General features: G+C 56.7%; 1 protein-coding gene and 1 long non-coding RNA gene across 3 annotated transcripts in view; one reads left to right on the top strand and one right to left on the bottom strand.

Moving 5' to 3' along the window:
- Positions 1-2,304: 2,304 nt before the first annotated feature.
- On the bottom strand, positions 2,305-6,986 carry LOC144378469 (uncharacterized). The gene is made up of 2 exons (XR_013440159.1): positions 5,583-6,986; positions 2,305-4,242 (listed from the first exon to the last, which is right to left on the bottom strand). It is a non-coding gene; the product is annotated as an uncharacterized LOC144378469 (long non-coding RNA).
- Positions 6,139-22,389, top strand: part of Arhgap8 (Rho GTPase activating protein 8) — a 51,684-nt gene continuing 35,433 nt past the window's right edge. The window contains exon 1 of one of the 2 annotated variants that reach the window (XM_078052558.1): positions 6,139-6,205. Coding sequence is in view for 1 of the 2 variants with exons in the window: in XM_078052557.1 (XP_077908683.1) it covers positions 6,485-6,570 (86 nt within the window). In the remaining variant the exon portion in view is untranslated. Of the gene's footprint in view, positions 6,206-6,253; positions 6,571-22,389 lie in introns of those variants that run through there. The other variant, XM_078052557.1, reaches the window with a different exon arrangement.

Raw genomic sequence — 22,389 nt, 5'->3', positions numbered from 1 at the left:
AGTGCTCCCGTGTGGCTGGCAGCCCTGGGGGCGCTCATCACGCGGCACCACCTGGCCAGACCCCGCCACACCGCCTCTTCCCGGCTCTAGAGGCCGGTGGTCCTCGAATGGGGAGGCCAGTGTGGGGCGTGGCCTTCTGTGTGCTGTGCACGTCGCAGGGCCGCCAGCACGATTCCGAGTTGGTCTCCGTGTGAGCCTGAGGAGGTCACCGTCTCAGTTCGTCCCTCCATAACAGGGACCTTTCCAGATGCCAAATTCTGGGCCGGGGAGATGGCCTTGCCCCTCCTCGTGCCATGGACGTCAGAGCCCGAGGACGGCTGTGCACAGATGGCGAGGCGCACAGCAGACCTGTGCTCCCTGGGTTCTGTGGCTCAGCAGTGGACTGAGGGTGTCCCCGGAGGCCCGCTGGGTGACCGCTGGTGCAGAGCTGCCCGCCAGCCGTGAGACCTAAGTGGTCTGCAGGAGTGTCGCCCGCCCTTCCCCTCACAGGACACTCCCAGCTGTGTGGGTGGAGGGGACAGCAGGTGGCATGACGTGGGGCTGAGGCAGAGGAGGAGCCGCATGGTGGGAGCCGGATGGTGGGAGGAACAGTGCCCCCCAGGGACAGTCCACAGGGACAGCAGCCACCCCAGGGGGAGTGTCCCATAAGACAGGTGCCCTGCTGCATCGGGGTGCCCCCACTGCCCGGGTGCCTCGCCAAGGGCGCCTTCATGGGCGGCACCAGACCCACAGCAGCCACCACCACAGTGACCAGTGTCCAGGGTCCTTGGCCTGCATCCTGTGGCCTCCCACCGCCCAAGCTGGACATGCCAGGACGTCCCCTCTCAGGGTGGACACCACAGTGGTGGAGCCAGTCACTGCCTGGGTCCTGGTGGCCAAGGGGGTGGTTGAACCTGTTGTCTCCCACCTTAGGACAGTGAAATTGGTAAGGAGGGGAATTCTAGTGACACAAGGGCATTTGAAAGGTGGCACCTAAAGGTGAAGGGGCGTTGAGAGCAGGGCTTGCTCAGCTGCCCATCACTGGGTGCCAGTCCCGGTGTCTCAGGAGGCTGAGGCAGGAGGATTGCAAGTTCAAACCAGCCTCAGCAGAAACAAGGCACCAAGCAACTCAATGAGACTCTTGTCTCTAAACAAAATGCAAAATAGGGCTGGGGGTGTGGCTCAGTGGTGGAGTGTCCCCCCCACACAAAGGAATTCAGTCATCAGGCCCAAGGGTCCCAGAAATCCACTGGAGAAACACACACACACACACCACACACACCCCTCTGCTGTCAGCTCTAGAATAAAGGGTCCGGGGGTTGGGTCTGAGCTTGGCCACCCAGCCGTGAAGCCAGCCCTGAACACACCGGCCCGTGTCCTGGCACACGGAGGAGAGGGCTGGAAGTCGGCCGTGGTCTCCTCTGGGTCAAGCTGGCTGCCACCCACGCATCACCTGGGAAATGTCCGCTCCGTGGTTTAATCAGGTCGGGACAGGCCGAGAGTCCGTGGGAGCCGCTGGCGGGCGAGCTATTTGGGGGAGAATAAAGGGGTTGCCAGGACCCTGGAGGCGGCCTGTCTTTCCTGTCTGCCACTCTTCACCCCCAGCGCTTGTCAGTGTGGAGTTTGCTGGGGGGGAACCAACTCCGACTTCACAGACATTTGTAAGAGCAAATTTAATAAAGCTGGGAGTAATGCTGCTCAGATGCAATTCTTCCTTTTTGCATCATTAGTCTTTCTTTTCTATTGCAAAGCATTTGAAATGCCAGGAGTTATTGTTATAGCAACAAAGGAAATGACTGACTGGTTGATGACTGATGAGAGGCGCTGGGGACCCAAGGAAGGCTCTAAGGGAGCGCCGGGCTGACTCCTTTTCTGTTTCCCTTTCCTTTTCTTGTGAACGGCGGCCTCGCCTGCATTCCTGGCCCCACAATCACTCTGCATCTGCTTTATTGCATGTATGTTAATATCACGAAGCCAGGGTTGTGGGATTTGTATGAGACTTTTCACAAAACACAGATGCAAGGAGGGAAGTGGCCTAACATCTCTTGATGTCATGAAATTAAACCGCCAGCCGACACTGACTGGGTGCCGGAGGGGGTTTCTCTTATTTTTGTCCAAAGTTGACTTTTTTTTTTTTTTAAAGAGAGAGAGAGAATTTTTAATATTTATTTTTTAGTTCTCAGCGGACACAACATCTTTGTTGGTATGTGGTGCTGAGGATCGAACCCGGGCCGCACGCATGCCAGGCGAGCGCGCTACCGCTTGAGCCACATCCCCAGCCCTAATTTTTTTTTTTAAAGAGAGAGAGAGGGGGGGACACAGAGAGAGAGAACTTTAACATTTATTTATTTTTTTTCTTAGTTCTCGGCGGACACAACATCTTTGTTTGTATGTGGTGCTGAGGATTGAACCCGGGCCGCACGCATGCCAGGCGAGCGCGCTACCGCTGGAGCCACATCCCCAGCCCCCAAAGTTGACTTTTAAAACACAAAACCTGAAAATCGTCTTTCTTCCCCAAAGGACCAATCTGACCATAGTGATTCTTAAAATTGATGTTCACAGGACTGGGGTGCAGCTCAGCGGAGAGCACCTGCCAAGCAGGCCCAGGCCAGGGTTGGAGCCCCAGCACCTCAAAAAAAAAAAAAAGGGTTTTGTATCAAGAGAGGAAAAGAGGAATCAACACAAAGCACTGAATGAAATGCTTCTCTGGGATAAGACATCTCCGTTTCCTTGTCATGTTTTGAGAGGAACAAATGTGCCACCTCGCTGGAGCTCAGACGCACTTGCTAATCAGACGTCACTGCTGAGCACAGGGGCGCACACCTGTCACCCCAGCAGCTGGGGAGGGGACCGTAAATCCAGCAATTTAGCAAGGCCCTCGGTGATCCAGCAGTTTCGGGAACAGCAGGTGAGGATGGTGAGGACGGAAGAATAATTCTGTAAAACGGCCCCTGGGCTCGCCCCTCAGGCTTTCTTTTCCAGGAAGCAATTTACCGGCCACCCTGCCTGGCCTAGGGGGACAGGACAGGTCACATTCCTCAGCAAACTACCTGTTGGCTGAGGGAGAAACGTAGGCCCCAAATGGTGTGGGTAAGAGAAACCCTACTCGGTGACTCCCCTGAAGGACGACACTTTTGGGACCAGATCCTGAAACTCTGGGAGATAAGAATCCTTCTTCCTGACCGTAAAGTCTGTGAGAACGGACGGTTAAGAACCCAGGTAGAGGGGCCGGGCCGGGGCTCGGCGGCAGAGCGCTGCCTGGCACGCGGGAGGCGCTGGGCTCGACCCTCAGCTCCACACACAAATAAATACCTAAATAAAGGAGAAAGGAAAAAAGAGTCCAATTGGGGGCCAAGGGGACCTAAAGTTGCGTGACAGTGGGGACTTGAAAGTGTGATGTCACCTGCTGTCAGTCAAAACTCAAGAGGGAAGGACTCTCTGGAACCTTCTCTGGGATCCCCAATAAAACTGGAGTGCAGGAGAGGCACCTTGTCCCTCCCTTCTCTGAGAGGACCCGGTCTCTCCCTGGAGAGTGTCCCTTTTCCTGCCCCTTCAAGGCTCTCCTGCCTGTTACTCGGAGCGACAAAATAAAACAAAAAAGTGGGGGAGGGCTGGGGACGTGGCTCCGTGGTTAGGTGCCCCTGGGTTCCATCCTGGTCCAAAAAAGGAAAAAAAAGAACAGAACCAGCCGTCACCGCACTTCCCTTTGCCCTGTCACACTCGCGTCCACCCCACATCCACCCTGGTCCTCTGGGTGGACGAGTGTAGAACCACCAGCCCACGCTGGGTCCTGACAGGCCACGGGAAGAGGTGGCAGCCGGGCGCTGAGAGGATGTGGCCAGGGCGTCCATCAGCCCGTCACCCATGTGGACGGAGGTGGTGCCCGCTGTGGAGGGCTGGCCCCAGGCACTGTCAGTCCCCACGAGGACTCTCTTATTTCATTGTTACCTTTAGCCAGTGGGGAGGACCGGCTGTCCTGACTCTGGGGAGGACAGCGTCTTGGGCTGTCTGACTTCCTCGCGCCCCCAGTGGTTGTGTATCTCAGGAACAACAAATTAGAGGTCTTCTGGGGTTTTCTTCTGCTGGTGTTGCCAGATCATTCGGCAATTTGGCCAAAAAGTGTAAGAATATTCTGTTAGAGGATGCCTTGACCCCGAGGAATGGAAAAGGCACAGTGGCTTCAACAATCGGAGAGTTGTTTTTGTGCACTTAGCTGAAGTCCAGGGGTCGGCCAAGCTTCAGGGTAGGTTTGATCCAGGAACTCTGAAATGTCACCAAAGGTATTCCTTGTCATTTTTGCTTCATCCTAAGCCTAGATCCCTTAGTGGTCACAGGATGGCTTCCTAGTGAAGGAGACAGGACATACTACCCCAAAAAACCCGCACCGTGGCATTTGAGAAAAAAGAAGCAGGAAGGTCCCTCTCAAGAGCCTTCCCATTTCCCTTCTTCCCTGATCATCTGGGAGGTGCCCGCTTACACCCAGAGGAAAGTGACATCCTTATCTCCCAAGACCCAGGGACACAGAGAGGAATCTGACTAGACCGGCAGGCCGACTGCCGAATCACAGTCCCGTTCCCCACCACCTCCTGCTCCGCACCCAACCTGAGCATCTTCATCTTCATCTCCTAGGAAGGCTCCGCATCACACACACACACATAGTTTGTACCCCGCGCTTTTGTTAATCTGCCTTTTGTTTTAGGGACACAGCCGTGAGCCCAGGGAAGGATGAGTAGGAGACTCTTGTCCCCAGGGCTCGGGCTCTCAGGGTGCCAAACTTCCTCATCCGGGTCGGGGGAGGGGCAGCCAGCAGGGTCTTCTCTTTCCCCACCCCCGCAGGCCATGTCCAGCAGGACACTCTGCCACAGTGGCCAGGGAAGGCCTGTGCTGGTGGGCTTAGCCCTGAAGCAGTGGCTGTGGCAGGGGCTATTTATGCCCATGGTCCCCTGCAGTCAGATCACCCCACTAGAGGGGCTGTAGGCCAATCACCCCAACTGTCTCGGCTGATGTGTGCTGGCTACCAGGGACCAGGAGATCCTGGAGCTGCCCACAGCCATGGGGGACAGCGGGGGACTGTGGAGCTGCCCCAGCAGCGTGAGGGATGGGGAGGATCCTCAGGAAGGGCCCCTGGCTGCTGTGCTGAAGCAGACGCTGGGAGGGGCCTGGCCGGGGGCTGGGTGAGGGGCGTGGTGGCACCTGAGGCCTTTGGAAGGAGGAGCCACCAGGGCTTCACCCTGGCCCACAGGTGGGTGCCAAGGGTTTGGAGGGGCCCATGGAAGAAGGAGATGGGAAGGCAGGAGAGGGACCCTGGAGCCCCTGAGCTGCTGGCCCAGACCTCCAGGCCCAGGTGTCCTGCAGGCTGGTAGAAGCAGGAGCCTGGGGAGGGGGAGGGGCCAGTAAGGGGTCATCAGGGTGCAGGCAGCAGCGGCTGGGTGAGATCTGCGCCCCTGGTGGACAAATGTGGGTGGAAGGAGGCAGGACCCTGGATGGATGTGGATCTTCAGAGGCCAGGGAGACCAGGATCAGGCCACTAGGAGGCACAGGCAGTGCAGCTAGAGAGGTGGGCAGCGGACAGGGCCCTGGCACACCCACCCTCCGAGCCCCACCTTGTGGAGCTGCACGGGAAATATCACAGGACATCGGGAGAGTCCTCTGCTGAGCCCCGGAGGGACAAGGCACCTCCGAGTGTTCTGAGTCCCCGGCTGGGGTCTCGGGATTAAGTCTCCCCAGTCAAGATCAAGTCCCCAGCATTCGACTCTCAGGATGGGGGCAGTGACGTGCCCATGGGCAGGAGGCGAACCTCCCTGCCCCTCAGTCTGGTTTAGGGCTGCCTCTGGGACCACCCAGCCCCTGTCGCCACAAGGACCCCTCAGCACCCGGGGTAGTGCGCTGGGCGCCAGGCCCAGAAGGCGCTTCTCGGGCTCCTGGGTGGTTTCCCCTCGAGTGCGCGCAGATCGCACCCTGGGCTCTTCGGATGGCGCATCCTTGACCTGGGCGGCGAGGAAGGCGCGCGGGTGCGATGCGGGAGGGACGCGCGAGGCGGAGGTCGGGTGCCAGCTGCAGGTCGGAGCTGGCCGGGAGGAGCCACCGGCGGCGGCGCAAGGCGGGTGCCAGGCCCAGGACGCGCGGCGAGGGCGAGAGCGAGGGGCGGGGTGAGGGCAAGGGGCGGGGCCTGCCCGGGAGCCGCGTCCGGGGCGTGGTCAGTGAGCCTGGGACGCGCGGAGGCCAGGTGAGTCGCGACGCGCTCGCTGAGCCCCCGGGGGACCGGCCCGCGAGGGGACGCGTGGCGCGCACGGCCTCCGGCGGCCCTGGGCGCGCTGCCCTCGCCTCTGCCCGCCCCCTCCGGCGCCCGGGCGTCCACCCCCTCCCGCCGTGTCCGTCCCCCCATCGTCCTCCCGTCGCCGCTCTTCCCGGACGAGGGGCGCTCAGATGCGCGGCTATCGCGCTGCACGGGCCCTCGGCTCCGCGCCCGAACCTGCCAGCTGGTGTCACCGCTCCCGCTTCGCAGATGAGGCGGCCGAGCGCGCGGAGTCAAACCGGGGCCAGGCCCGGCCGCCAGCGCCGCCGCACACCGCGGCCAAACCCGAGCCAGAGGTGCAGACCCATCGGCGGCCTCGGGGGCGCCCAGGGGGAGCCAGCGCTGGCTACTTTCGCTTTCCCTGAGCCCTGGCGCGGAGTGTCCCGCCTCTAGGGAGCTTTGGGGCCCCTGCAGGAGGACCACGGAGGCCGCTGGGGGAGGGGTGGAATTCCTGAGTCCTCCTTAGGCCCCAGTGGGGACCGCCTGGCTGCCTGGTGGCTGCCCACTTAGGTTCTGTGGCAGAGGCTGTGAATTCTCCGCTTCCTTCTGTCGGTGAGACGCAGTGTCCAAGTGAGAGCTCAGAACTTCACTGACTCAGCCATCTGGAAGCAGAGGTCCCCCTAGCTGGCCTCCGCGCGGGGGTTTCAGGACCGTGTTGTGAGGTCCTTGTGGATTGCCTTGGCTGACCCTTCCCCCTACCGCTGCCAGCAGGGGAGGGGCACCTGGGCTGAGCCCAGCCTGGTCCCTGGTCTCCGGGTTCAGCCCGGTGATAGAAGTCAGAGGCTGGGGAGGCCAGGGAGAGCCTCCTGCAGGAGGAGGCCTTCCGGCGGAACTGAGCAGGCAGAGGTGTCTAGATGGCCAGGAGGGTTCAAGGTGTGGTGGGGACAGAAGTGCCTTCGGCTACCTGACAGTGGGGTGGGGGTCCGTGATCAGTATCACAGAGTCATTGAAATGTGGAAGGCCAAGGCTGTGCATCCCTGGCAAAGTCCCGCTGCCCCAGGGGTGCAGATGGTCAGGGTGCAGTTCAAGAGGGGACGCAAAGAGCTCTGGTCACCTGGAGGTCGTGTTGTTCTCTTTCCCTCAGTGGAAGCCCACTCGTCCCCCAATTTTACCCTCATCTCACTGCTGGGGAAACCGAGGCACAGGCAGCTGGCAGGTGGGGGATGCGGAGGAGTCAGGAAGCACCCTGCTGGCCAGCCGGTCATCCCCTGCTCACCCTGCCTCCCGAGGCTGGTCTTTTCTCTGTCACGTTCACAGATGAGGAGAGGGCTAGTCACACTGTGGTGGGTGGAAAGCCAGGCTTGGGAGCCAGCTGTGGTGTGGTGACAGGGTCCCCACCCTCCCCACTGCCCCAGGTGGGAGCTGGCAGGCTGGTGTAAGGGAGACCCTGGAAGGCTGCAGGTGTCTGCCTTGGGGGTTCCCCGAGGACAGTGGGCCTGGCCAAGGGGCTTTCACTTGGTCACATCTCTGGGCATGTGTCTCCCCTCTCAGGAGCATCCTAAGCCAGCAGGCTGTTGTGGTCCCTGCCAGGCTGTGTGATCTGAAGTCAGCTGCCAGCCTCTCTGTCTGGGGACAGGGTTCTTACTCACAGGGTTACCGGGATGTTCAACAAGCGGGTAGCCCAAGGCACCTGCACAGGGCAGACTCCATTCTGAGTCTTTGTGTTACTGGCCGTGGGAGCAGCTCTTAGGGAGATGAGGAGCTGCGGGCAGCTGGTCCCTTCCCCGCAGGCCATATATGTGGTTCTGTCTGTAGAGCAAGAAGTGAAATGTCCATTTGAGGGGAGGAAGGAACTGGTCTGGCTGGTCGGGATTCCAGAACCTCCTGGGAGCGCCCCTCCCCCCTCCCCCGCCCCGCCTGGTCATAACCAGGGAACCCTGAAGGACACGGGCCGGCCGCCTGGGCCTGGCTGCCGGTTTGTGGTCTGCAGAGGACTGAGCCTGGGCCCCAGGAGCTGCCCAGTTCCTCCCGCCTGGGCCCTGTGCTGTCTGGGACCCCAGCCCTGCAGCAGGCTCCTGCCGTCCCTCCAGCCCCGGTGCCCACCCTGGAGGATACGCTGCGTTAATATAGAAGGTTTATTGATTCAGGTTTTCCTTTTAACTTATGGAGAATTTCTGATATTCAGAGGCAGCAGGATGAGGAGGGCCCTGGGCTGGGCACCTGCCTTTGCCCACTCCTGCCCACTCCTGCCCCTAGGTCATTTGCAAGTAGTTCCCAGACCTCAGGCTCCATAAATATCGTAGTGAGAATCGTCGTTTTTAAAAAATTATTTCTCCCAGCTTTATAAGGTGTAACTGATGAGTGCAAATCATCCGTATTCACGGGGCTCACCGTGAGGTTTTTAGACACGATGCGTGGCGAAATGGCGAGATCAAGCTCAAACGCGTCTTTTAAACTTGACTGCGATACTTTTATGCTTAAAACAATTAGCAAGAAGCCCTCCTCCCCTCCCGTGCCCACTCGGCCTGCAAACTCCCGGTCCCTTCAAGTATCACAGTTTCTTTTCGTTTTTTTGTAAAATCAGGATCCAAACGAGGCCCATGCGTTGTAGTCGCCCTTTCCGACCCCTGGAGCCCAAGCCTCTGCTCCCCGGGGACCCCCTCCACTTCCACACCCCCGAGAACGGGCACCTGAGACGAGCGCCCTGAGCTGGCCTCCTGGGGGGCCGTCACTGGCCAGTCCTCCTGGGAGCCGCCTGGTGTTTGCAGGTGGGGCTGACAGGTGAGGAGGCAGCGTCTGAGCAGGTGCCACTCATCGGGGTGACACCCTGAGCCCGCTGCTTACCCACAGCAGCCAGCTCAGGAGCCAGGGGCCTCCACCCAGAGGTCTGGGGTGGTGGGACTTGGTCACAGAGGACTCAGACTTGCCTTGAAGTGCCCGGAACCCGCTGCATTGAGGGGCGGCATTTGACCTGGCCCACCTGTAGCCAGGGCTTTCTGTGAAGCGGCATCTGCAGGTCAGGGTGAGTCTGGGGGGGCCCGGGCCCCTCTTTAGTTTCTGAGGAGGCTAGTGTCAGCTGTCCTTGAATTCAGACAGAATGACTGTCCTGCACCTTGGCAACCATGTCAGCAGGAGCCACCTCTGGATCACGGGTCTCTCCTCTGTGCAGGGGCCAGTGTTTCAGGTGCAAAGGCCCTGGGGCCGGAGCAGCTCAGTGTGTGGGAAGAGCAGTCCGGAGGCGTGTGGCTAGCGCAGAGGAGGGCCTGCCTGATGGGCCAGGTGAGAGGGTCCTCCGGACTCTGGCAGGGGTTTGGCTCTAGGAAGCCCTTGACCTGAAGAGGGCTACTTGGAGGACTTCTTAGGCCTTGGGAGGGTCAAGTTTGGAGTCAGGGGACAGGTGGGAGCCTGGGGTGTGGCTTGGGATGGAGAGCACAGGGCGGAGCGCCCCTCAGGGCAGAGGTGGGGTCCAGGATCCGTCCCCAGGCCTGAGTATGAGCCCCCAGCCGCCCCCAACTCGGGAACAGAGCGAGCAGGGCAGGAGGTGGGGGTGGCCCTCAGCAGAGGGTCCAGGGGCCCCCGGGGGTGGTGGTCAGGCCCCAGCAAGGTGGGGAAGCAGGTCCGCTCGTTGGATGTCCTGCCCGGTTCTAGGGCCTCATCCCCCAACTGGACAGTGGTGGGCACGGGCCACCTGCCTGCCAGCAGCAGGAGGCCCTGAGGTGGGTGGTCCGAGTGGTCAGTGGGGTCTGGTCCACAGATTAGTGGCACCGCGGACACAAAAGGGAGAAAATTGCTCGTCGTGGGTGCTGCAGCGCCTTCGCCTCCCAGAATCCGATTTCAGCACCTGAGACTGGTGTGACCCTGTGACCCTTTCTCCCTGGGCCTGGGGGTGAGGCCCTGGTGACCGTGGCCCTCCCGTTGTCCCTCCGGAGCCCTCTGTGAGACTGCTTGTCCCCTAGGAGAGCCGAGCTTCCTCTGTTCCCCACACAGCGGACGCGCCACTCAAATTAAATTGGGTGCTAATTTGCCCGAGGTAAGTAGGTGTTAATTGTAGCTGCAGCATTAAGATAATTGCTGGCAGGGCCTGTTTGTGTAATGTGCAAATATATTTTTACAGCAACAAACCATTTTGCTATGAATTATAAATAGAACGGTTGGGTGATTTGAAATCTGTTTTGCATGAGGCGCGGGCGGGCTGGCCCCGTGCAGGTCTGGCTCCCAGAAGGGCTGCGGCCCGCCCAGCCCAGCAGGAGCTGAGGGTCCTCGTCCCCACCCTGGCGTAGGCCTCTGGGCCGGGCAGCGAGGGTCAGGGGTGACAGCAGGTAGGGGACTCGGATCCCTGAGGCAGGCTGGGGTGCTGGGCTCATGCCCTAAAGCCCTTGTCCAGGAGAAGAGCCGTTCAGCGTCTGGTCACTCCTGCTGCTGCTTCTTCCCGTGTGTGGGGGCCACGCACACCAGGTCCTGCACTGGGTCCCAGGGTCCTGTCTGAGCTCAGCGCTCAGGACCCATGGGGACCATCAGCCAGAGATGAGCAGCCACCCATCCCTAGTTGAGAGCCGGGAGGGGTGGCCCTGGATGCCAGGGCCTGGTGTGGTCAGAGGGTGGACAGCGTGGACCCCAGGTGGGGCTTCGTGTTTGAAAAGAAAGGGGTCTGAAGCAGGGGGCCGGGCGCCTGCCTGCGAGCCGAGGCCTGGGCCCCGTCTCCCTGGCTCCTGCAGAGCCGGACACCCTGGCACTGCTGAGCAAGCCGGCACCTTCTGGTCCCACCCAGACCCTTTCAGCCACACCCGATCTATGTCACGATGGTGGCCCAAGGGGGGGTAGAGAACTTCAGAACAGGGCTCCTTCCAGAAACAGCCGTGCATTACTGGGTTGGGATTTTTTCCTTTCTTTTCTTTGGCGGTGCTGGGGATGGAACCCGGGGCCGTCACAGGCTGCATGAGTGCTCCACCCTGAGCCTCAACCCCAGACCTTTTTATTTTATTTTGAGACAGGGTCTCACTAAGTGGCCGGAACTGGCCTCCAACTTGCAATCCTCCTGCCTCAGCCTCCTAAGTAGCTGAGATAGCAGGAGGAGCTGGGATCAGAGGGGAGCGCCACCAGGTCCTGTAGGTTGGGACTTTCTGAAGGTCCTCCCTGGGTTGGGGTCCACCCACATTAGGGAGGGTCATGCTTCACTCCGCCACCTGATTCAGATTCGAATCTCACCCGCAAACACTCCTCGAGGCAGTGTGTGACCAGACACCTGCTGCACACCGAAGGGCCCCACAGGCTGCTGCAGCCGCTCGCCCACCCGTGACCCCGCTCCCCAGGGACCTCCAGCCAGTCTGCACCGCCCTGGGCTCCTGGGCAGCTGTGTGGCACGTGGGGGGTAGGACGCTGGCCTCCTGCCTCCTGGGCCCTCAGCAGCAGGACAGGCAGGGCTTCCTCCTTGGGCCCTCGATGGGTGCAGGGACCTGTCCACGCACATAACGGGCAGAAGGAGGCTGGTGGCCACTGGTCCAAGCCCACAGGCATCTTGGACACCAGAGAACTCACCTGGCCCCGCCGTAGGACGGTGGTGGGGAGGCCCTCGGACTGTCCAGCACCCCCTCGCCCCCTGCTGCAGCGAGGCCGGGTTCCCATGGCACGGGAGTCCCGCCAGTGCCCGGAGGTGGCTGATCCAGACAAAAGGTCCTGTGCTAGGAAAAGGAAAAGGAAGCCACTGTCACCGTGGTGGGGTCACTGTCACTGGGGCAAGGTCATTGTCACCATGGCGGGGTCACTGTCACCGTGGTGGGGTCACTGTCACCATGGTGGGGTCACTGTCACTGGGGCGGGGTCACTGTCACCATGGCGGGGTCACTGTCACCATGGTGGGGTCATTGTCACCGTGGTGGGGTTACTGTCACTGTGGCAGGTAGAAGCAGAGTCCAAGGAGAACACAGCTTCCTAGCCTCAGGGGCTTTGGACACTGTACAGCTGGGTGGCCTGGTGGCCCCTGGGTGGCCCCAGGTGGCAGATGGCTCTGGGACCACCAGGGCTTCACGGGGCCCTCGGGGGTTGCACGTGGCAGGGAGGACGGGAGGGCTGACTGCGGCAGGGGAAGGTTCCCTGGTCCAGAGCCTCCTGCAAGGCTTTGAAACAAGAATGTCCAGACGTGTCCCCCTCCTGGGACCGTGCCCCTGCCTTGGGGGGAGGGGGCCGTGTGGGCCTGGCCTCCAGAAGCCCACTCTGGTGCTGCTGTTTGGCTTGCGGAGGTTTGTGCTGAAGCATGTCCCTGACGGAGCCAGTTTCCAGGCTGGCCCAGGGGAGGGGCTCTGGAGGCTCTGGGGGAGGCTGGGGGAGGCTCTGGGGGAGGCTGGGGAGCTGAGGCTGTGGTGGAGTCCCGGCCTGGGGCTTCCTGCTCCTCCCAACATCAAGAGTGGGGAGCCCCTCCTCCCGTCGTGGGGTTTAAATGGACCGACAGGGTGATGGGGAGCCCCCAGGGACATGGGTGTCACCTGGGGATAGGAGCAGCCCTCATCTGTGTCCAGTGGCCAGGGCTTGCTAGGGACAAGGGACTCATGGCCTGACTGGAGCCCCCCAGGGCTTCTCCCCGCCAGGTGCCTTGGGCCATGTCTTGGGGTGGGTGAGTCGGTTCCTTGGCTCAGCAGGTTGGTGGCCCCCTCAGGGTGCAGGTTCCCGGCTGGGTGTTGCCCCTTAGCCCGGGCAGGTCCCCAGCCCGGGAAGCTGAGGTGGAGGAGGGGCTGGGCTCCCGACTGGAGAGGGGCCAGCGGGGCCCAGGCAGGGCACGTTGGGCCACCTGTCTGTCCCCCAGGGCCCTGCACCCCACCAGGGAGGTGAACCCCAGCCTGAGCCTGCACAGCGGGGCATGGGGTGGGTGGGGCTGCCAGCGACGTCACTGCTCCGTCCTCAGAAGCCGCGGCCCAGGATCAGGCGACGGAGGAAACACAGAGGTGGGCCCAGGGAGGGCTGCGGGCAGAGGTGGCAGCAGGTCAGGGTTCTGGCGTGAGACGTGTGTCTTTGGGGACTGATATGGACCCCCATGGTCTGTGAAGCCTGGAGCAGGGAGGAATGTCACCCAGGGGCCTTGCTGGAGGTAGACGGCCCAGAGCTGTGTGTGTGTGTGTGTGTGTGTGTGTGCCTGTGTGTGTGTGTGTGCCTGTGTGTGCCTGTGTGTGTGCGCGCGCCTGTGTGTGCCTGTGTGTGTGTGTGTGCGCGGGCGCGCACCCTTCTTCCCTTCTGCTCGGGGAGGCGTCCCCAGCAGTGCCCTGGCAGCCCCTGGGCTTGGCCGCAGGTCAGCGAGCAGCTGGGCAGGTTCTTGCTCGTCTCACGGCTCAGATGGGGCAGAACTCGGGGCCAAGGCCACACAGCAGTGTGGCAGCAGGGTCCAGCCCGAGGGAGCAGGTGGCCGGGCTCCCGGGTGCTGGTGGGCGGAGGGAGGAGGCTGGTGGAGACCCGGCAGGGAGCCCAGAGAAGGGCGGCTGCGGACATGGCAAGGGTGGCGCCTCCCCTCTGCACCCCAGCACCCCCCCCAGGGGACCCTGCAGTGGCGCCGGAGCCCAGCATGAGCTTCGCAGGGACAGACCCAGCGCCGGGGAGAACTGTGGGCAGGGAAGACCCTGTCGCCCAGGCGGGCGGGGGAGGCTCAGAGGAGGCGCAGGGCTTGCTGCGGACCTTGGGGACCCTGAGCGGCCCCTCTGAAGCCTCCTGGACTTCATGGGGCAGAACCAGGGCTGCCTCCTCAGTCCTGTCCCTCCCCCTCTGCTGCTGAGAAAGTCCTTGAGACCCTGGGAACGCTGGGGACACCTTGCCAAGAACAGGCTTATCCCTCAGTTTGGAAACCGCAGGGTGCATCACGGCTGCTCGCTCCCCGCCCCTGCCCCTGGGCTCCTGGGCAGCGAGTGGAGGGGTGTCTCAGCACCGTGCATCTCCTGGACACACAGCATCTCCTGTGTGGCCCAGTGCCGTTACCGCACCTGGGAGAGTCGGCGGTGACTCCTTAATATTGTTGACGACTCAGGCCACCTGCTCCATGTGTCTAGGAGCGTTCAGGCTGGGGAGGCTGAGGCAGGAGGAGTGCAAGTTCGAGGCTAGCCCGGACAACTTAGGGAGGCCTTACTTCAAGATTTAATAAAAGGGCTGGGGATGCAGCTCAGTGCGAAACACCCCTGGGGTCAGTCCCCAGCACCATAAACAAAGAGATGAATACCCTAAAAGCACTGAACCAGAACCCCTGGGCCTCCTGCCCTGCATGGGCCTCTCTTAGGCTTCCTTCCACCTAAATGGGTCCCCTTGGCCCACCTGCTGTTTCTTAAATGACTTCGTTCTGGGTCTGATTTCCCCACCGTGGTAGGGATTTCCTGTGCCCTGAACACTGTTGCTGGGGCTCAGTGAGGGTCAGGCTCAGCCTCCTGGGCGGGCAGCCTTCCCCCGCTGGAGCTTGCTGTTGGAGGGCGCTGGCGGGCGGCCTGGGATCTCGGGCCGTCCCACTCTTGGTGCTGGGTTTGCTGGTTTGGCTGAGCTGGTGACCTCCAGGGTCCCCACCCTGAGCTGCATTTTCCCCTGCAGTGGGAATGACCTGGGTGGGCATCAGCTTTGGCCCTTGGTGGACGGCCTGTTCCCTGTCTCCCTCACCGGATGGTTCTGATGACTGCCCAGGTCTTTGCCTGAAGCTGTTGTATCTTTTTTCTTTTCTTTTTTTTGTACTAAGGATTAAACCCGGGGGCCCTTTACTACGGAACCATATCCCAGCTCTTTTTATTGTTTATTTTCAGACAGAGTCTAAGTTGCTGAGGCTGGCCTCAAACTTGCAATCCTCCTGCCTCAGCCTTCCAAGTTGCTGGGATTACAGGTGTGCCCCACCATCTCCAAACTTGAAAATTGTTGGACCTTAAATGTGTCTAGCTATTTCTGGACTCTGTGTGCTCCACCGATCTGCATGCTGCAGGTCTCTCTTTATGACAACACCACACTGTTCTGATTATGGTAACTTTGCAATAGGTTTGAAATTGAAGTCTTTCAGTTCTCTTTCTTTCTAAACTTACTGTGGCTCTTGTAGGTCATTTTCAGTTGCACATAAATTTTGGAATCAGTTTATTAATTTCTAGGAAAAGTCCACTAGGGATTCCTTGAGGATTGTGTTTGATTCTACAGATTGGTTTGAAGAGAATTGACATCTTTAGAGTACTGTGTCTTTTAATCCATGAACATAGTATACTTACCCATTTATTTAGACCCTTTGATTTTTTTTTAACATTTTGTAGTTTTTTTGTGTGTTCAGATCAGACACTTTTTTTTGTTTGTTTTTATCCCTAGGTATTTTGAAATTTTTTATACATATATTGTTAGTGAACTTTTAATTTTAATTTCCAATTTGTTCGTTGCTTGTATTTAGGAATATAATGGATTTTTACATATTGACTCTTCTCCTTAATCTTTTTTGTTCCCCTTGTTTATTGGCTCTAGTAGATCTTTTGTAGACTCCTTAGGATCTTCTGCTTAGATATCATGTAGGGAAAGTTTTATTTATCTTTCTTTCCAATTTGTGTGCCTTTTGCTTTTTTTCTTGTTGCGATGGGTGGGACCTTGTGTAGACTGGTGCACAGAAGTGGTGAGGAGGACTGTCACTGCTCTGCAAGTTTGGGTCTTTCACCATTGAGTATGATGTTAACTGCAGGTTTTTTTGTAGTCACTCTTTATCAAGTTTAAAAGATCTTAATTTTGCTAGTTTTTGTTATTGAACATATCTTTAATTTTGTCAAATACTTTTCTGCATTTATTGAGATGCTCAGTCCCACCCACCCCTGTTTCTATGGTGAACTGTGTTGATTTTTTTAATGTTAAAACATATTTGCACAACTGAAATAAACTCCACTTGGAAACGGTAGATTATACTTTTTGGATATTGCTAGCTTTGATTTGTCAATATTTTGTTTATGATTTTCATGTTTATGTTCATGAGCAATATTGGGCTATAGTTTTGTTGTCTTTGGTTTTAGCATTGGGGTAACGATGGCCATATAAAACCAGTTTGGGGTATTTCCTTATTTTCTGGCAGAGTTGTGCGTCGGTCTTGTCTGGGTTGGTGAATGTATTGGCGCAGCCACTTGGTCGACCCCCTCACGGTGTCTGGCCGTCTGTAGTGTCTGTAGTGCTGTCTCTTGTCTCGAGCTGTAGCATTGGTTCTATGTCTGTATTTGAGGACATCTACTTTGTAAGCTCAGGGTTCTAGTCATTGAATTGAAGTACCCAAGTGCTTTTATATGGAATTGTGCCCTTCTCATGGACCCTAAAAGCTCAGTTTTAGCTAATTACACCTCAGCCAGAGTGTTTTCCAGAGTGCTCTTTGGGACAGCTGTTGGTGACATCAGGATGGTCTGGCTCTAGTGGAGCCATGTGAAATCTGCCTTTTAAATTACCTTTTAAAACGGTAATGATGATGGCCGTGAGAACATTCACTGCCAACCCGCCGTGTGACGGGCAGCTTGTTGCATTATCTCAATGAATCCTCGTAATATCTCTGTGAGAAGGGAACCTTATTGTCTCCGTTGTCTTTCCTAAAGTAGGAAGTGGAGATGCAGAGAGGTCGGGGTAGCTGCTGAAGCTTATCCAGGTGGTCTGACTGTGTGCCATTGGATCGTTTTCCTGGCTGCTCTGTCTTGGTCAGTCGGGAGGGGCTCATGTTTAATAGGCACCCCGAGGTCCCCGATGTCCTACCTGCCAGCTGAGCTGGCCTGAGTTACGGCTCAGCAGAGCTGGGGAGGATCCAGCTGCCTGGGTGTCACCCTCTGGTGGACCTGGCCACCTCTCCCCTCCAACCTGCCTGACCATGACGTGGGGACAAACACCCAGGACAGTGTCCAGACTCCGAGGGACATGAGTCTTCCCTGCAGGGAAGCATTTAGTACTTGGGCTGTTTTTCCCCCAGAGGTCGTAGTTGGACAGCCTGTCCTTCCACGTGACGTAGCTACTTTGGATGTGGGGAATCAGCTTCCTTGGCCGCCCGCACCCTCATCCACTGCCCAGTTGGGCCACATTTCCACCTGCTCACCTTTGACCTCGAACCTTGCCCCACCAGAGGCTGGCAGCCTCCTTATCCTGGCTGCTCTGGGAGGCCCCTCTCTTCCCCGTGTGTGAATCAGGGTGGAGGAGTCCCCTCCAGAGCCAAGTGGCCACGTTGGAGACACCCATCATCTGAAGGTGTCCCCGAGGAAGCCATTTCCAGAGACTCCCAGAGTCCTCATGGATCCGCAGGCCTCGTTGTGCTGATTTGATTATTTCTCTCTCTCCAGGACAGTGGGGCCTCCGAGGCCACGTCCCCCCCGGGTGCTGTGACTCTCTGTGACAGTCATGAGGTTCCATTGGTGTAAATTTTATTCTGAATTATTGAGGCTTTATTGAGTCTCAGCTGCGGGCGCTCGGGAGAGACGTGCGTGAGCCAGGTCCAGGGGCAGCGGGCTTCTGTTGGGGCAGGACCCATGGCACCGTCCTCCTAAGGCACAGGGCGAAGGGCACCTCTGGGTTGCTTTGTGAATCTCCTCCTGAGAGCCCCTCCCTCAGCCCACCCACGGCCCTACCCTGTCCCCTCTGTCCAGCCCCCACCCCATCCACGCTGATCCCCCCTCAGTCCCCACGGGGTGCCCGTCCACCTCCATCGCAAGTCCACCTGCTGCCAGGGCTGCTGGTGTCTGCCAGGAGCCCCCAAGGCCACCCCACACCACCCTGCCCTGCAGACCTGTTAGGGTCTGTAAACAAGTCAGGATGGCGCCTGGTATTTTGCCAGGGGGAGTGGTTTGTGAGGTGGCGCCAGCGAGCCATTAAGTGTGGAGATTCCTGATTGGTTGACTGCTGTATCTAGTTTATGTTAATTAAGATAAGCTGTGTGGAATGTATATATACCCCTCCTGTCCTACAGTAAACGGCTCCCACTCCTGCTGTATCAATGTACACAAGTTATTCGTCACCCCCCGGCTATTTTGCTGCAGGCAGCCGGACTGCGGCAGAGCCAGCAGATTGGACTAGCATGTGTAAATCTGTGCTAAATGGAGGACAATATTTGCTATGGAAGGTTGCCAATGAGGAATTTTGCATGGAGACGGCTAGGCGAAATGCAGCAGCCAGTTACCTTCAAAGAAATCTAGATATGTTGTTAGGAAAAGGACCTTATGAGGGTCAACGGTAACAAATTGAATATTATGCTGCTATATATGCACAAATTGCTGCAGACGCAATTAGGGCATGGAAGACTTTACAAGGACATGGAGATTTACAAGGTCAATTATCTAAGGTAATACAAGGAGCTAATGAACCTTACACTGAATTTATAGATAGGCTTATTCAAACGGCTGCCAGAATTTTTGGGGATACAGAGCAAGCAATGCCATTAATTAAACAACTGGCTTATGAGCAAGTGAATCATTGGTGCAGAGAGGTCATTAGACCATGGAAACATGGAGATTTAAACACATATATTATGTAGAGACATTAATGAACAAGGGCAAGTCTTGGCAGCTGCAGTACAACAGGCTTTAGATGCCAGGCCAAAAACATGCTACAATTGTGAACAAACAGGACATTTTAAAAGGAGTTGCCCCATAGGAGGAGAGTTTAACAAAACTAGGTATCAAAGGAGTAGAATACCGGGTATTTGCCCACGATGCTGTAGAGGGAGACATTGGGCTAATGAATGCCGTTCTCAAACCACCATAGAGGGTACTCCGTTATCAAAAAACAGACAAGGACCAGGTGTTTACCCACGATATCATGGAGAAAGGCATCAGGCTCCATTGCCAAAAAACGGACAGGGGTGCCCAATGCTCCGGGGCCCATGACCACAAATATATGGGGCACTGGAGGAACCCAGCAACACCATCAGGGTATGCCTAGGACACATTGTCCATTAGATCCCTCACTAGACAAACCAGAGGGAGTGCAGGGTTGGACATCTGTGCCTCCGCCAGAGCAGTACTATCTCCAGAGATGGGAGTTCAAATCATTCCCACAGGAGTAAAAGGTCCTCTTCCCAAAGGAACAGTAGGCTTATTATTGGGACGCAGTTCTTCTACTCTCAAAGGACTTATGATAAGTCCTGGGGTAATTGATCCTGATTATGAAGGTGAAATAAAAATTATAGCCAGTTCTCCAAGAGGTATATCAGTAATTTCACCAGGAGATAGAATAGCACAGTTGTTAATAATACCCAGCCTACATGATAGATTTTCCAGCCATACTGTAGAAAGAGGTTCCAGGGGATTAGGCTCCACAGGTGTAGATTGGGCTATGCTTTCTTTAAATTTAGATTCTCGCCCAATGCTAAAACTAAATATTCAAGGACATGAATTTAATGGGCTACTGGATACAGGTGCTGACCTTAGCATCATCTCTCGACAAGAATGGCCAAAACATTGGCCATTACAACAAGCCACTCAAACGCTTCGAGGCCTAGGAGTGGCGACTAATCCCCATAGAAGTGCAATGGTATTAGATTGGAAGGATCCTGAAGGATGTGAAGGAACTATACAGCTATTTGTATTGGATCATCTTCCTATAAATTTATGGGGACGAGATGTCCTAGATCAATTAGGTTTGACATTAACAAATAACATCAATCCAAATGCGCCCACTATTAGGGCTAGACAAGGTTTTAGGAAAGAAAAAAGATTAGGAGAACAAGAACAAGGTATAGCAGCACCAATACAAATAGATCAAGGAATAAATAGACCTGGATTGGGTTTTCAGAAGGGGTCACTGAGACAATAAAAATTACATGGAAATCAGAAAGACCAGTATGGGTTCCTCAGTGGCCCCTGACTAAAGAAAAGATACAAGCAGCCCATGACCTGGTCAAACAACAATTAGCGGAGGGACATATACAACCTTCCGTATCTCCCCATAATACTCCCATTTTTGTCATCAAAAAGAAATCTGGTAAATGGAGATTATTGCAAGATTTAAGAGCCATTAATAATGAGATGGTTATTATGGGATCTGCCCAATCAGGGATTCCTCAATTGTCTGCTTTGCCAAAAACCTGGTATGTTTTAGCTATAGATATTAAAGATTGGGTTTTTTTTTTCAATTCCAATTCATCCTGAGGATAGTCCACGTTTTGCATTTACTATCCCTGCACTGAATCATGAAGGTCCCGATCAGAGATATGAATGGAAAGTACTCCCTCAAGGGATGGCTAACAGTCCAACTATGTGTCAAATCTATGTTAACAAAGCAATCCAGCCACTTAGAAATCAAAATCCTGAACTACAAATATTTCACTATATGGATGATGTATTGTTAGCACACAAAGATAAAACACATTGCTAGAATGTTATGCCACACTTACAAACTTATTAAAAAATTATAATCTAGAGATAGCAATAGATAAAGTACAATTAAATTTTCCAATTAATTATTTAGGAGTTCTATTATCCTCAACCATGGTCCGTCCACCAAAAATTCAAATACGAGTAGATCAACTCAAATCACTTAATGACTTTCAAAAGTTATTAGGAGACATAAATTGGATAAGGCCTTATCTAGGCATACCAACAGGAGAGTTGGGACCTTTATTTGATATCCTAAAAGGTCCATCAGATCCAAATTCACCCCGCATGTTAATGCCTGAAGCAAGAAAGGCATTAAAAACCATTGAAACATATATGGAAAATATGCATTTGGATAGAATTGACATAAGTTTGCCTTTATTATTTATTGTACTGCCAACAAAAAATATTCCTACAGGAGTATTTTGGCAAGAAGGTCCATTATTGTGGATACATCTATCTTATTCTCCTAACACTATTCTTACTGGGTATCCTGAGGCTGTAGGACAGGAGGGGCATATACACACTCCACACAGCTTATCTAATTAACGTAAACTAGATACAGCCGTCAACCAATAAGGAATCTCCACACTTTGTGGCTCGCTGGCGTTACTTCACAAGCCACTCCCTCTGCAAAATGCCAGGCGCCATCCTGACTTGTTTACAGACCCTAACAGCCCCCTGTGCGTGCCCCCCCATCGACCCCTCATCCCACACACAGGGTCCTGAGCAAACACAGCAGAGCTGCTCTCTGCCACTGGGGAGACGAGTGACAGTGGCATCTGCCGCCAGGTCACAGGATGGCCATCTCTGTGGAGGGGCACGGTAGGCTGGAGGCAGGGGAGGAAGTCATTGTCCACTGGCTGTGGACAGTGTCACTGATCTCCTGCCCCACGGCCACCCTTGGGGTGGGGACCTTGCTGTCCCCGGCCAGCTGGCCCCACGGCACCACGCAGGCTGGGTTTCAGGTCCCCTCTGGGCACTGGAGGGCCGGGGACTCTGCAGCTGTCCTCCGCCCAGGACCCGCCCAGCCTGCCCGCAGCAGGAGTCCTCTGCGTGTCCCCTGGGGCCAGGCCCATCCCCAGGCCTTGCCTGTGGAGCGGGTCCTCACCCAGGTGGGGACCAGCCTGCACCAAGCCTGGAAACAGAAGACGCCCAGCCCAAGCCCTGGTGCCCACCCATCAGCACCACCTCGTGCCTGTCACCACGGGTCCCCAGCCCGGTGTTGACCCCTCATGGATGGAGTTGTCCACCCTCTTTCACGTCTGACGCTCCACGTGACTGCGAGGCCGCCCCACGGTGTGGAGCCGTGTGGCCGCAGCTCACGTGCACACTGTGCAGGGCGCCCCCTGTGGGGCAGCTGTGGGCATGACTCCTTTCCCGGGTGGGTGTCCCTTGGGGACCGTCGGTGGCCGTGGTGCGGTGTGAACCAGCCCACGTGTCCACGTGTGTTTGTGCCGCCGTGGGTTGCTGAGTCTGGGAACTCAGAGCTTATGTTGTGTTTAATTAGACAAGTTCGGATCAGATGCCGGTGTTCAGACACCGCGCGAGGTTTTCATTTTAGGGAGAAACGAAAACGCAGCCGGGCCCTGGAAGGGCGTCCCCACCCCACCCCCGCGGGCTTCTCCCTGAGAGTGGGCAGACGCCCCTGCCAGACCCTGGTGGTGGCAGCCTTGGGCCAGGACAGGATGGACTGGCCCAGGGCCCCTCCTGCTGGGAGGGTGTGTCCAGGCTGGACCTGTAGCAGCTGGTGGAGGGGGAGGGGCAGTGGACACATCCTCCTGGGGACCCACTTCCTGGAGGTCATACATTCACATGCTCAAAAAACCTCGCCCTGTGCAGCAGGCAGGAGGCCCCTGGGCTCCCTGGGTAAAG

The sequence above is a fragment of the Ictidomys tridecemlineatus genome, chromosome 6 (genome assembly GCF_052094955.1).
Source record: "Ictidomys tridecemlineatus isolate mIctTri1 chromosome 6, mIctTri1.hap1, whole genome shotgun sequence".
NCBI classification, from domain to species: Eukaryota; Metazoa; Chordata; class Mammalia; order Rodentia; family Sciuridae; genus Ictidomys; species Ictidomys tridecemlineatus.
Note: the sequence above shows the minus strand (reverse complement) of the source record. Positions and strands in the feature narration are given on the sequence as shown.